At 37.2% G+C, this 13,342-nt stretch overlaps 1 protein-coding gene across 6 annotated transcripts in view; it reads left to right on the forward strand.

Moving 5' to 3' along the window:
* Positions 1–13,342, forward strand: part of LOC110464641 (huntingtin-interacting protein 1-like) — a 70,402-nt gene that overhangs the window by 35,400 nt on the left and 21,660 nt on the right. For 5 of the 6 annotated variants that reach the window (XM_021519969.1, XM_021519970.1, XM_021519972.1 and 2 more), the window contains exons 17-23: positions 286–354; positions 5,484–5,621; positions 7,295–7,537; positions 8,795–8,957; positions 10,262–10,351; positions 11,768–11,854; positions 11,989–12,096. In XM_021519969.1, the coding sequence (XP_021375644.1) occupies positions 286–354; positions 5,484–5,621; positions 7,295–7,537; positions 8,795–8,957; positions 10,262–10,351; positions 11,768–11,854; positions 11,989–12,096 (898 nt within the window). Of the gene's footprint in view, positions 1–285; positions 355–5,483; positions 5,622–6,351; positions 6,391–7,294; positions 7,538–8,794; positions 8,958–10,261; positions 10,352–11,767; positions 11,855–11,988; positions 12,097–13,342 lie in introns of all 6 variants that reach the window. The other variant, XM_021519974.1, reaches the window with a different exon arrangement.

The following is a 13,342-nucleotide window of genomic DNA, read 5'->3' on the forward strand; positions in this document are numbered from 1 at the left end:
TTAATTGACAACTAATTACAAAAGTATAGTTTATGATGAATCCTTTTTTATATCTTTAATGTTTAACTTTTGAAAATATATTTATTTTATTTTTATTTTTCGTAAAAAAAGGGTTTAAAAATCTAATGGTTTCCAATTGAAATTTAGACTATTCCTTCTGTTGTGGTTTAGACGTCTATCATTCTGGAAAACTAAAAGTAAATTAAGATTCTTTCCGGGTTAAATGCTAAAAGGATTGGACTTATAGTATCACTTGAATTCACACTGAGACATATTTTTTTTCAGAATGCCGAAACGACAAAAAAATTAGAAGGACAACATAAATCACTTGAAGAAAAAGAACAGTTGCTGAAGGTAAGGGCTTGTTTGTATTTTAAACTGGTCTAGATACATCTCAAGTGCCTCGATAATTTGTTCTAATTTTTATGGTGGTAAACAGTATCATCCTCTTAATGTCACGATCACTTATCTAAGGAACCAAAATGTGATATAAATCAAAATGTGATATAAACCAAAATGTTATATAAACCAACATGTGATATTAACCGAAAATGTTTTTCTGCTGATATAAACAAGCACTGGTATAAATTCTGAGTTAAATGGAGATACATTTTATATAATGTACATGAATTTTCATTTCCTAGCAAACAGCTATGTCTCTAAACCAGTTATTTTGATGTCTCATTTTTTGCACCAAACCAAAGAGTGCAAATTAACCCTCAAGTCAACGTATCTTTGTTTTCATGTTTAAACTTTATATATTTGACATGTGATATATAAGAGGATATACATATTAAATTACTAGATATAAAACAAATAAATTGCATACAGTATATAAACTAGTGAGAAAAATGGCGTTTTAAGGAAACATGATATTATCCAATATGTGACATTAAGCGGAGTCTTCTGTAGAAAATATAAATCTTATTTCAATGGATTTCATCATAACTGCAAATCAATTCAAGTTTGTTAATGTAAAATAGTACAAATTTCTTAATGTTATATATCATTGTGGAATTTGATAATAATCTCGGTTAAACAACTGCAAAACTGCATTTTCTCAATTTCGGGGTTTTATTGCTATAAAAAGATCTTTTTCTGCATTAAAAATTGTCAATTTGAATGTTCTTAATTTTTTTGGGCTTTTTTTTTGTTATTTCTATGAAAGTTTGAAACTTGAAGTGATCATGTTTGATGTTCACTTGCAGATTGATTAAAATGTTTCAAAAAATATCTGTGCATGCAACTACATATTTGTGAGATAGCATGCATTGGAAACTATTAATCCGATTCAACATCGAATGATATGAATATTATCAGGAAAGGTAGCTTCATTGAAGCAAGTATAAGATGGAGCATCATCTATGCATGGCATTAACCAAGTTTTATTGAAAATGCTCAAATTAAGGTAATGATGAGATGGTTAGGGTTATTCCAGATATAAAGTTATAGAAGATAGAGGTATAGGGAGGAGTAATGTCCCCTACTTCCCACAATCATTTTTAAATTTTCCTCTGGGATGGTATGGTGAGAGAGACTTTTTAACGACCCAACCACAACTTATTTAACTCATTTACCCCTGAAACTTTATAATGAACTATTCCAACCTTTGAATTGGAAGAGTTCAAATGTGTCTTCTGGGGTGAATGAGTTAAATAAGTTGAGGTTGGGTTGTATTTAACTCATTTACCCCTGAAAACACATTTTAACTCTTCCAATTCAAAGGTTGGAATAGTTCATAATGAAGTTTCAGGGGTGAATGAGTTAACAAATAATAACAATTATTTTAAACCCCATAGTTCTTGTTTTATGTCTGACAAATCACTAGAAGAGTAATATACATTATATACAACATATTTATTACATCAACACAAATCTTTACACATACAAAAACATTTTGGCATTAGGGGCGAACTCAGCTCGTAAATTATAATATCAATTATAATTTCAATTCTATTGTTTACTACCTTTGTTCCTGTAGCCTGAATTATTCAATATGAGATACAGTGATAATTGTAATGTAACATAGCTGGTATAGGTCTATAGGAACAAAGGTAGCATAATCTTGTGTTGGGTAAATTCAGTATTTCTCAACTCGGTGTAGGCGAGCGGATTCTAGACTATATGTGGGTAGTCTGGCTACTCGTCTATATAGTGCTAGGCATAACTACAAGAGCTGGAAGAGAAATTCTTGAATCTATACCCCTCAACTCGGTGTAGTCGTTGGACGAGTGTGTTGGCCGTGTTGCTACAAGAGCCGGAAGAAGGGTATGCCCATGGTACAGAGAAAATATTTTCTCGACATCCTCGACACAGTGTAGGGCGTTGGGCGAGTAATGTTGGCCGTATTGCTACAAGCCGGAAGAGGATGAAGATTACAAGCTAGCAATATCCTTAACTCGGTGTAGCGTTGTTTGCCACAAGAGCTAGAAGAGGATAGTGAATTTGAGATTTGTTATGGTTAAGTAACCATATAAAGAATTGAATAGTATAAATTTTGGGGAATTAAAGTATTAATTGTTATATGATCCCCATTGTCTAATAATTAATAATTGAAATATGCCTGTTGCAGACGTAGCTCGGGTATACTCCGTCTCATCCGGCTCTGTCCCAGGGTTGACTGCGGTGTTTGTAGATGTCGGCGATACTGTGGGGACGTTTCTTGTCTGCATAATCCCTAGCACAGCAGTCTGCAGTCCCGCGACTGTCTGCTGCATGGATTTCATTGCCTCCATTATGTGTTTGACAGCGTCTGTGTTTTGATCCATGGGCGCGGCCATATTTGTTGGTGACGTCATGTGATCATGCGTAGGAATATGGTGATTCCTCTCTGTCGTATCACCGCTGTCTGGAGCTGTGCGCGCACTCTCGTCGGTGTGGCGTTGTACTCCCTCCGATGACTGTGTTCGAACAACAATGTCCGGAACTAAGGGCACTGCATGTGTAGCTGTCTCTTCGCAAATAACTTGAATTGTATTGTTTATATCGTCCTGTTCGACAGACACATTGGGAAGCGGAACTCGGGCGTGCGTACCCACGGGCATGGCGCTTGCATTTCTGCGACTTCGCCCAATGTTCTCCATATACACGGCCCTCAGTGTTGCCTTAGCCATGTTGGGGGGCATCGATATACCCATAGCTTCCAGCTTCTCTCTCAGTTTGGAGACTGTCCAGTTTGCCGGATTAACGAAATCCCATGGCACCCTCAGAGTAGACCTTCGTCTCTGGCGGGAAGCTATAGTCCACAAGTTTACAAAGTTTATGTACAAGTTTTCACTCTAATACTCCTCTCCTGAGGCTTGGAAAAACACGAAACGTAGCTAAATATATCCTTTAGTCGTTCTAGTTCCCGCTGGTGTTAGATAGTCCAAGTAATTATTATAAACTATGGTAAATTAGAGGAGTGAAAATAGCGATTACGATATATGACTCACTGGTTACTGACGCTGCGATGCTAGGGTACTGGTCAAGCGGTCTTTGTATAGACTGACCAATCGGTAGCTGGTCCTTTGTGTTGACTGACCAATCAACTCCTTGAGTCAGGCCCTATTCTGGATATGTATACAACTGACCAGGCCTTCCGTGGGATATACGAAAGGGTTACTTATCTGTTATAACAGCATGTTACAATATTGATTGATTACTCAATAAATATTGTTTACCCGTACCTTGGTGTGGTTATTTGTCGACATAAACCTGGTTTATATACATAAACCTTAAATCATAAACTATAAGCCCTTCATAATGGCTTAAAAGTCATGTATCTGAAAAATCCTATCAATCATAATGGGGTAGCTATAAAATGTGTAGAACATGGTGAATTTTTTGTTTTGCTTCCTAATAGGTCAAATATTAAAACATGAATGATTATTTTGATTTAGTTGCCATTACCCGTAAATTATAAGAAAAACACAATAAATGCGTCTCTGCTCGCCTCTGCCTTACACGTCTGACATAGCCTTAAGTATTAATATAAACTGTACCTGTTACTTGAAATGAGTACAGGAGCCACGTTCTTAAGGAAGAGGTAAAAATATTTTGGGATTAACTTGAATTTTCACTCCATTATATATGTAGAGCTAACATCCATGTCATGTTGGATCTAGAATTAAGAAGGGCAGGGGTTGACACTAACACTAATCTGCTAGTCCTGGACTAGTAGATTTCAGCAAGGACTTGTGAATCACCTATCCTAACTGTTTTTTTGGAATTGTGAGATATATGATTATGAAATAAGAATATTCCTTTCTAACATTTAGAAAACTGTTTAAAATAATCATCATGCAATGATAATTGTCAACATTTTCCTAAAACTTCACCGTATTTTTATGGCAATAGTGATTTTAAATCCCATACAGTCATTTACTTTTGATGTTTCATGCTGTAGATCTATCGCGATGTTTCCTTGTCAGAAAATCGTGGACTAGTTACATTGACGAAGGACTAGTAAATAATCTATTTAACTAGTCCTGTGTACTCCCAACCAGTTAGTGTCTAACCCTAAAGGGGGTGGGCTCATTACTGGGCATGGGCTTATTACTGGGCGTGGGCTTATTACTGGGCGTGGGCTTATTACTGGGCGCTGGCTTATTACTGCCCGTACTGGCCACGGGCCTATCATCGGTTTATATACTGTGTGTGCATGTCTAAACACTGGATGCTTATATACATGATAATATAGTGCTTTAATTTTTTTACAGGGTCAAATTTTTGTCAGGGTTATAGGGTTAGTTTTCAGTTTTCGTCATGCAATAAACTTTTCAAGGGTTTAAATTTTGCTTGGCACTACTTATCATCAACTGTTCTAATCAACTCTCCATCGGAAAAGCAACAAATTTGTGCTATTTATAGTTTGTTCAGTTTTCATGCCTCTTGTATAGTGGTAATTTTAACTCTTTAATACGAATGCTCTACAGTTATAATGGGATTTTGAACAGATGTAGTGTTATGCACACAGGCATTTACTCCTCCTGTGAGCTAAGTATATTTTATGTTAAAAGACTTTGTGAAAAGTATTTTGATGCAAAAGAATGTTTATGCAGAGGTGTACAATTTTGTAAACATAATGCCCTGGAGTGCGAACAGATTTCATGTTAATGCCCTGGAGTGCAAACAGATTTCATGTTAATGCCCTGGAGTGTGGAGTGTGAACAGATTTCATGTTAATGCCCTGGAGTGTGAACAGATTTCATGTTAATGCTTACCAAATTTGTTTTACGGTGACAATGAAGGTGGGGCATTAGCAGAATTTTTCGAAAACCTGTTTGGTTATATCCCAAATAAAAAACTAAGGGGAGGTTAGTGTATTCAAAAAAACACTCCAGTGGAACTCTTTAGTGTTTTGCCTGTAGTGGCACATGGATCCTTAAGTGAATATATTATATATACGAGGAATGCCTGCCTGAGAATGGATGTTAACCTGGAATTTAAAGCAGGTTTAATGCATGTTAATGTATTGTGTGTGTATTGGCTAACCTTGATAGGAGTCCCACGGCGACATACAAAGAATGGAAAACGAACGGAAGGTGCTGCAGGAGAGTCTTCAGCAGAGTGCCGACGAAGTCACATCACAACTCGCCTTCGCCACGTCCAAAAATACGGAGCTTGAAAAAACAGAAGAGGTATAAACAGCATCCATAACAGTAGTGCTTGACATATTTTATCATAATTATAAGAAATGGGAACCATTAGCTTAAGACATTCTTTATTAATATTTGATCACTGATTTGAAAATTGGACCCGTGAATCCTTGATATACTGCCAACATTTGTACAGCAAAATTATAAAGAGAGTGATGATATATCGAGGGAGACGTTTAAAGGATTTTTCAAGAAAAAGAAGAAAGAGTACCTTTTAATTGAAATGATTTGTCAGTATAAGAGAGTTTGCAGATGTATCGCACGGCATTATACGAAGGGTTTACTGTATCTGAAATTTTACATGAAACACCATTTGGCAGTTAATCCTGTCGGTCTTATTTTGTGAAATCCAAAAAAAAATTGTCTTAAATGTTTCCCATTTCCATAATATGTTTGTAGAGATGCTGTTATGTTGCTTTCTTGGTTTGTAATTTGGCTCTCCAGTTAAATACTGGGTGTAGACCGATATTAAACTGAAGAAAGCAACACACACAGAATGTGAATGTTTGATTGGACGTTGTACTGTTCCGTCCCTCGTACAACGACCTAGACAGCATCTTGTTACTACCATATTTAATGTTGTCCCGTCCCTCGTAGAGTTGACAAACACAGCATCTTGCACCGAAGCATGGCTCGTGTTAAGAATTAAAAAATTAAGCATGATAGAAAAAAAGAATTTCGATTAAATTGCTTTGATTTATTCTCGAACCAGATGTTTCAAGCCCAAGGGCAGGGATTTAGTGCCAATCAGGTAAATAATAATTTATAGTAAATTAAACAAATTTCATGAAAATGGAGCGTTTTAAATTTGAACAATTTATCATGATTAAATATTCAAGATCTGCCACGCCCGTTTTCCTTGATGTTTCTGTAATTTTCATACTAGCATCATTTGTAGATGTGTATTTATTTATGACATCGCAACACAGTGGATGGGGGAGTTTTAATGTTTGCCATTTCACTCAGGGTGTCTGTAGGTCATCTCGGTTAGAACTTTGTATTTTGATCCATCGATTAAGTGCAGCATTCATCAAAACTTCATATGTATAGGTACGTCTCGAGAAGTACTATAGGCCTACTATACACCAATACATGGAATGTAGGTCACTGTGACCTATATTTCCTGCTTCACTGACCTCAGTTAAGCATTGTGTTAAGCCTCGTTGGCAGGAACAAAGCAAGGAACAAAGCAAGGGCATGTTTGTTTTACAAATATTTCCTACCTCGTACATAGGTAAGACTGAAACTCACCATCAGAGTACTCCGACTATATAGGCAATTGAGCTTGAAAATGTTGCCAAAATCTGTTCAGAAGAAAGTTAGGAATCATTTAGGCCTGATTCCACAGTAATGTTAATTACCTACATCTGGATACATTACAAGGTTTGTACGGGCTATAAAAAAATCCAAAAATGAGAAGTGTCATTCTTTTTAAAATCCTAAATTCAAACTTTTGATCAAAGACACCCTAAATAATGAAATTTATCTCAGAGGAGGCTTGGACTTAGGTGAAAATATGAATATTTTTCTATAGCCACATTTAATAAAGACTTTGGAAATGACTCGCATTTAGTTTTCAAATATCCATATGATACTTGCTTTGTAGAGTTTACAGGGAACTTTTATTAACCTTGAAATAATTTCACTAAAAACAGCAACTGGAACACAAGGTAAAAACCCTGGAAGAGGCCAAGTCTAGTCTGATGTCACAGCTACAGACAGTGGAAGAAGAAACCTCAGCCCTACAGACAAAACTCAACGAGGCAAACGATGCCCGCCAACACACGGAGACCGAACTGTCAGGGGAAATAACTACCCTGCAGGGTCAGCTCCAGCAGATAAAGGAGGAGAGGGATGCTCAAGGGGCACAACTCTCGCAAGAAATTGGGGATCTCAAGGTACTCTTGGAATAATTGTACTTTCAATTTAGGCCAAACAAAATGGAATTTTCATTAAGGGTTATACAGTCATGTATTTAAAAATTTGTTATATTTAGAAAATATTTCATTCTTATATTATTTCATTCTTATTTTAATTTCTTAATTTTTGAAAAGGTTTTATAATGTGTTTATGAGGAACACTACTGCAGGCATGGTCATTAAAACTAGATGAAAAACCTATATATATATAAAAATGTCATTAATTTTCTATTAAACTCTCATTAAATAGCAAGTTCATGTGTTATTAATGTAAATTTAATGACTTTTTATGGAAAAATAATGATTCATGCATGCAGTAGTTAAGTTTATTTCTCATTGTAAAATTTCTTTTATCTACGACGATTTAAAAGCGAACAAAATAGGACTTCATTAACAGAATATATGATGTGAAGTTCATCAGTGTCGTTGATAATAGAACCCGCTTAGCATCTTGAATAAATGACACATCATGATCACAAGAGTAAAAATAGTAAATAAGTACCTATCTTTATTGTTCACTCATTAAAACTCCAAGAAAAGAATGCTTCACTTGCAACCACTTATTGGGGCTGAAAAAATGAGTTAAAAAGTAAACCATGTTATGCTGCCTAAAGTTTCTAGCAAAATATTGGCAGTATAAAGGAGTTCAATATATAGAGGGAGATCTGCGGAGAAATTGTTAGGAAAAAGAGACTTCCTGATAAATTGGCATTGCTTGAAGTGGCACATGAAATAAGGGCATTATAAATTTTAAGATATTTTGTTTAAGAAGTCTTGGGCTTAATGCATAAGTTTAAAGGTCAAAGGTCAGCTTGATGTCTTCTAAAAAATTAAACCAGAGATTTCTGATTTTTTTGTGAAAATCTGAAAAATTGAAATAACAGAAAGAGAAAGTTCCATATTTAGTATACTGTGAATCACTAATTTTCATGATTTTTTTTTTTTTCGATGACTTCGTTGATAATCTTTATCCACGAATTCATAGGTCAATGAAGGAATTACAAGTTTGATATAAAGCAATTCTCCGTAATCCATGAATTCATGTACACGCCAAATGGTGTTTTGTAAGAAAACCACGAAATTTGGGCCCACAAAAATATCTGATTTCTCAGTAAAGGACAGGTACAAAATGAGTATTATGAGGGATAGGTTTATGATGTCCTGTCTTTTGTGTACAGTATCATTATATGTTGTATGAAAGTTTGACTTGGTACACAAACAAATGTGTGTTCACAGAGTAAGTTGGAGGAGAGCGTTACAGAGAAGAAGTCGATGGAACAAGACTTAAACCAGCAACTCGCTGACCTTCGGGCTAAACTGGCCCAGACAGTGACCGACAAGGAGAGCACGGAGGAAAGGCTGACCGGGGACATCAACTCCATTCACTCAACGATGCTAGGTACGTACGGGCCTTGTAATAGGGGTTGACCTTATCAAGGTCAGGCTTTGCTTCTGGAAATTATTTCTTTTAAAAGTAGATAAACTTTCTACAGGGAGATATAGCCTTGAGCAGTATAGCACTCATTAAATTGTGACGTCATAAAAAGGTGACAGCGAACATTAATACGCCAATATGCTTTTTGTTTACAAATATGACTATTGTTGGTTGAGTTGTGACTGAAATAATAGGATGGCAGAAAGATAATCATCCCCTACCTTGAGGGTGTAACAGAAAAACCTCTAACCCTAAGGGTGATTATTTGGTTGTCTAACCCTCTGCAGAGCCTCGGCTTTGACATCCAAATAAATCATCACTCGGATTGGAGATATCTCTGTCACACCCTTGAGGTAGGAGAAGATTCTATTAGTCATTTCATATTTGTACAAGAAATATTTTCTTACAGTAAATCATTTTTGTTACCATTTTATGTGTGAGTTCAAGTGATATGTAACGCCTATGTTTTTAAAACCACTATTGGGAAAAACTTAATGACACTCTACTTTTAAGCAAATGATGCCGTAATTAACTTATGTGTTCTGATGTTGAAATCAGAATGATATCAATATGTGACTTCAAGTTACTTATAAATCTTTTCCTATTTTTATGGTAACTGTTGAATTATATTTCTCTGGGAATATGATCCAGGAGATGCATTTTTCTTCTTTCTGAAAATTTCTAAAAATCTGAAAATTTGAAATAACAAAAAGAGAAAGTTCCATATTTAGTATACTGTTAACCACTAATTTTCATGAGCTTTTTTTTATTTTCGATGACTTTGTTGATAATCTTCATCCACGAATTCATAGGACAACGAAGAAATTAGAAGTTTGATATAAACCAATTCTCCACTTGAGTGGGTACTTGTAATCTATGAAATCATGTGCCCACCAAATGATGTTTTGTAAGAAAACCACGAAATTTGGACCCACGAAAATATCTTATTTCTCAGTAAACGACAGGTACAAAATGAGTATTATGAGGATAGGTATATGATGTCCTGTCTTTTGTGTACAGTATCATTATATGTTGTATGAAAGTTTGACTTTATACACAAACAATGTACATATTAAACGTTTCACAACGTTTCAAGACCGACTGGTCCCTTTGTCAAGCTATGACGGAGTCAAAGGGACCAGTTGCTCTTGAAATGTAGGGACATGTTTAATACATACATAGTTGTTTGTGTATAAAGTGAGACTTTGAAATTACATATTTCCAAACTGATGAATCTTATTGAAAATGTTATGTGTTGTATTTGACAGCAAAGGCTGTGGAAGAAGGCAGAGGGTTCATACAAGATGCACTAGACCAATTTGAAAATCCAACACACATTGCTGTCAAGTGTACTGCAGGTAGGGTAGCAAGAGTTATCTTTCCCTTGTTTTCTCTCTCTCTCTTCAATTTTCTGAAAGTACACCACCATAGCTGTCAACCCTCATTAGGAGGGAGACTACCTCATTTTTATGCCCCCGCCATAAAGTGTGGGGGAGGGGGGGGGGGGCATATAGTGTTGCCCATGTCTGTCCCGTCCTGTCCATGAGTTGGGGGGGGGGCATTTATGTCTTACAGACATTTTCTAGTTGACCAAATTTAACCAATCTCCCTCGAAACTCCCTCATTCAAGTCCAAATTCACACAATCTCAAAATCTACATCCTGTGGTCACATGATCTCCTCGTTACTGCAGGATGTGTGTAATGATCATAACAAGTGTGTCGGAATCAAACGAATGCTTTTAGGAATTATTTCGCTACAGAAGAAGGGAAAGATAAATTGAGCAAAGCAGTTTCAGGTGCGTTTCATTTACTCTCTCTCCCTATAATTTGAAATGTGGAATGAGGGAGATCTCCCTCCTAGGAGGTTTCAGAGGTTGACACCTTTGCACCACTTGTAAGAAACACCTTTAATCTACTAAGTGTGTGAAAAGTTTCAAATTCAAAAGTTAATTTACAGGGACTCGTAATGATCTTCTGAAGAAAGAAATGCAATAACGTTTGTAAAATTTTGAATTTCTTGAAAATGGTATTCTGAATGTTTGTGTTTATAGCTCGATAATCTAAAGAGGCTTTGAACATCTGATCAATCTAGATCCATATTAGCTAACAAACACTCATGAATCTGACTTTGTGAATGAAAAACTGTCCTTGTATCATGACTTTTTCAGCAATGTTAATGCTGGGGAAGGTAGAAATAGTGGAGAAGTTACAATAAAAAAAAAATCAATTTGAGAAAAATGTCAACATTTCAGAACTCTTTTACTGCCATTAAGGATCCGCGTACCAGTGCGAAAAACGATGATTAAATAATAGCGAAAACTATTTTTTTTGGCATGCCTATGGCTTTGATAAATCATTTCTGAAGAGAAAACCAAATCTTTCGGGATTTTTATGAAAAATAATTCAGACACAAGAAACGTAATATAATTAACAATTGTACCGTGTTCTGGGTGTAAAAACTCGTGTGGCTGGACTGGGATTTGAACCCCGGACTACAGATTGTTATACATATTATGATTCTAATCGATTGCACTACCTGGTCATCGGAAATTACCCTGCCTAAAACTGTACTACAGTTAAATCCAAACAGAAGTTAAGGGGAGGTGACTTTATATAGGAAAAACCCCAGTGGGACAGGGAATTGTGTGGGAACATTGATCAATTTTTCCTGTAGCTCTGAAGATATATATAGAGTTCTTCTGACCTTGATAATTAGGTAAAGATACAGGTGAACTCTGCTGTAATTTACCGTAACAATTTGTTTTCTGTCCAGAATTCCTCCTGATGCGGGCAGAGCCTGTACTTACCTGTCTGGACAGCCTGAAGAATGCACACAGTATCTACAGTATCGACAAGAAGGGTTCGTAAAATTAAACGTTCGTGCATCTCGCTTTTTAAGGTGCAGTCATAATTTCTTTTTTGTTCACAACAATAACTTTTATATCGGTGATACAATGTACCTGTATTAATGCATTTCTGTGCGTCCTATTTCAGACCTGGAGGCCCTGGTGAAATCCATCACATCATACTCTCATCACATGGGTGACTGTGTGCTGCACGGCATCGCCACCACCCACTCCGCCCAGCTGGAGGCTGGGGAAGGTAAGAGTAATAAAATCTCATTTCTTACAACACTACACGGCATTGCCACCACCCACTCCGCCCAGCTGGAGGCCAGGGCAGGTAAGAATAATATAATCTCATTTCTTACAACACTACATGGCATTGCCACCACCCACTCCGCCCAGCTGGAGGCCGGGGAAGGTAAGAATAATAAACTCTCATTTCTTACAACACTACACTACAAGACATCGCCGCCACCTACTCCGCCCAGCTGGAGGCCGGGGAAGGTAAGAATAATAAACTCTCATTTCTTACAACACTACACTACAAGGCATCGCCACCACCTACTCCGCCCAGCTGGAGGCCGGGGAAGGTAAGAATAATAAAATCTCATTTCTTACAACACTACATGGCATTGCCACCACCCACTCCGCCCAGCTGGAGGCCGGGAAGGTAAGAATAATATAATCTCATTTCTCACAACACTACACTACACGACATTGCCACCACCCACTCCGCCCAGCTGGAGACCGGGGAAGGTAAGAATAATATAATCTCATTTCTCACAACACTACACTACACGGCATTGCCACCAACCACTCCGCCCAGCTGGAGGCCGGGGAAGGTAAGAATAATATAATCTCATTTCTCACAACACTACACTACACGACATTGCCACCACCCACTCCGCCCAGCTGGAGGCCGGGGAAGGTAAGAATAATATAATCTCATTTCTCACAACACTACACTACACGGCATTGCCACCAACCACTCCGCCCAGCTGGAGGCCGGGGAAGGTAAGAATAATATAATCTCATTTCTCACAACACTACACTACACGACATTGCCACCACCCACTCCGCCCAGCTGGAGGCCGGGGAAGGTAAGAATAATATAATCTCATTTCTCACAACACTACACTACACGGCATTGCCACCAACCACTCCGCCCAGCTGGAGGCCGGGGAAGGTAAGAGTAATAAAATCTTATTTCTTCCAACACTACACTATACCTCATAGCCACCATCCACTCTGCCCAGCTGGAGGCTGGAGAAGGTAAGAGTAATAAAATCTAGTTTCTTCCAACACTACACTATACCTCATAGCCACCATCCACTCCGCCTAGCTGGAGGCCGGGGAAGGTAAAAATAATATAATCTCATTTCTTCCAACACTACTACTTACATTACACAGCATCCCTACGACCCACTTCAGGGATATTGAGACAGTAGGGGAGAGTTAAAATGATAAAATTTTATTTCTCCAATAACTGTACAGCTGGCGGT

Source organism: Mizuhopecten yessoensis, unplaced genomic scaffold (genome assembly GCF_002113885.1).
Source record: "Mizuhopecten yessoensis strain PY_sf001 unplaced genomic scaffold, ASM211388v2 scaffold11017, whole genome shotgun sequence".
NCBI classification, from domain to species: Eukaryota; Metazoa; Mollusca; class Bivalvia; order Pectinida; family Pectinidae; genus Mizuhopecten; species Mizuhopecten yessoensis.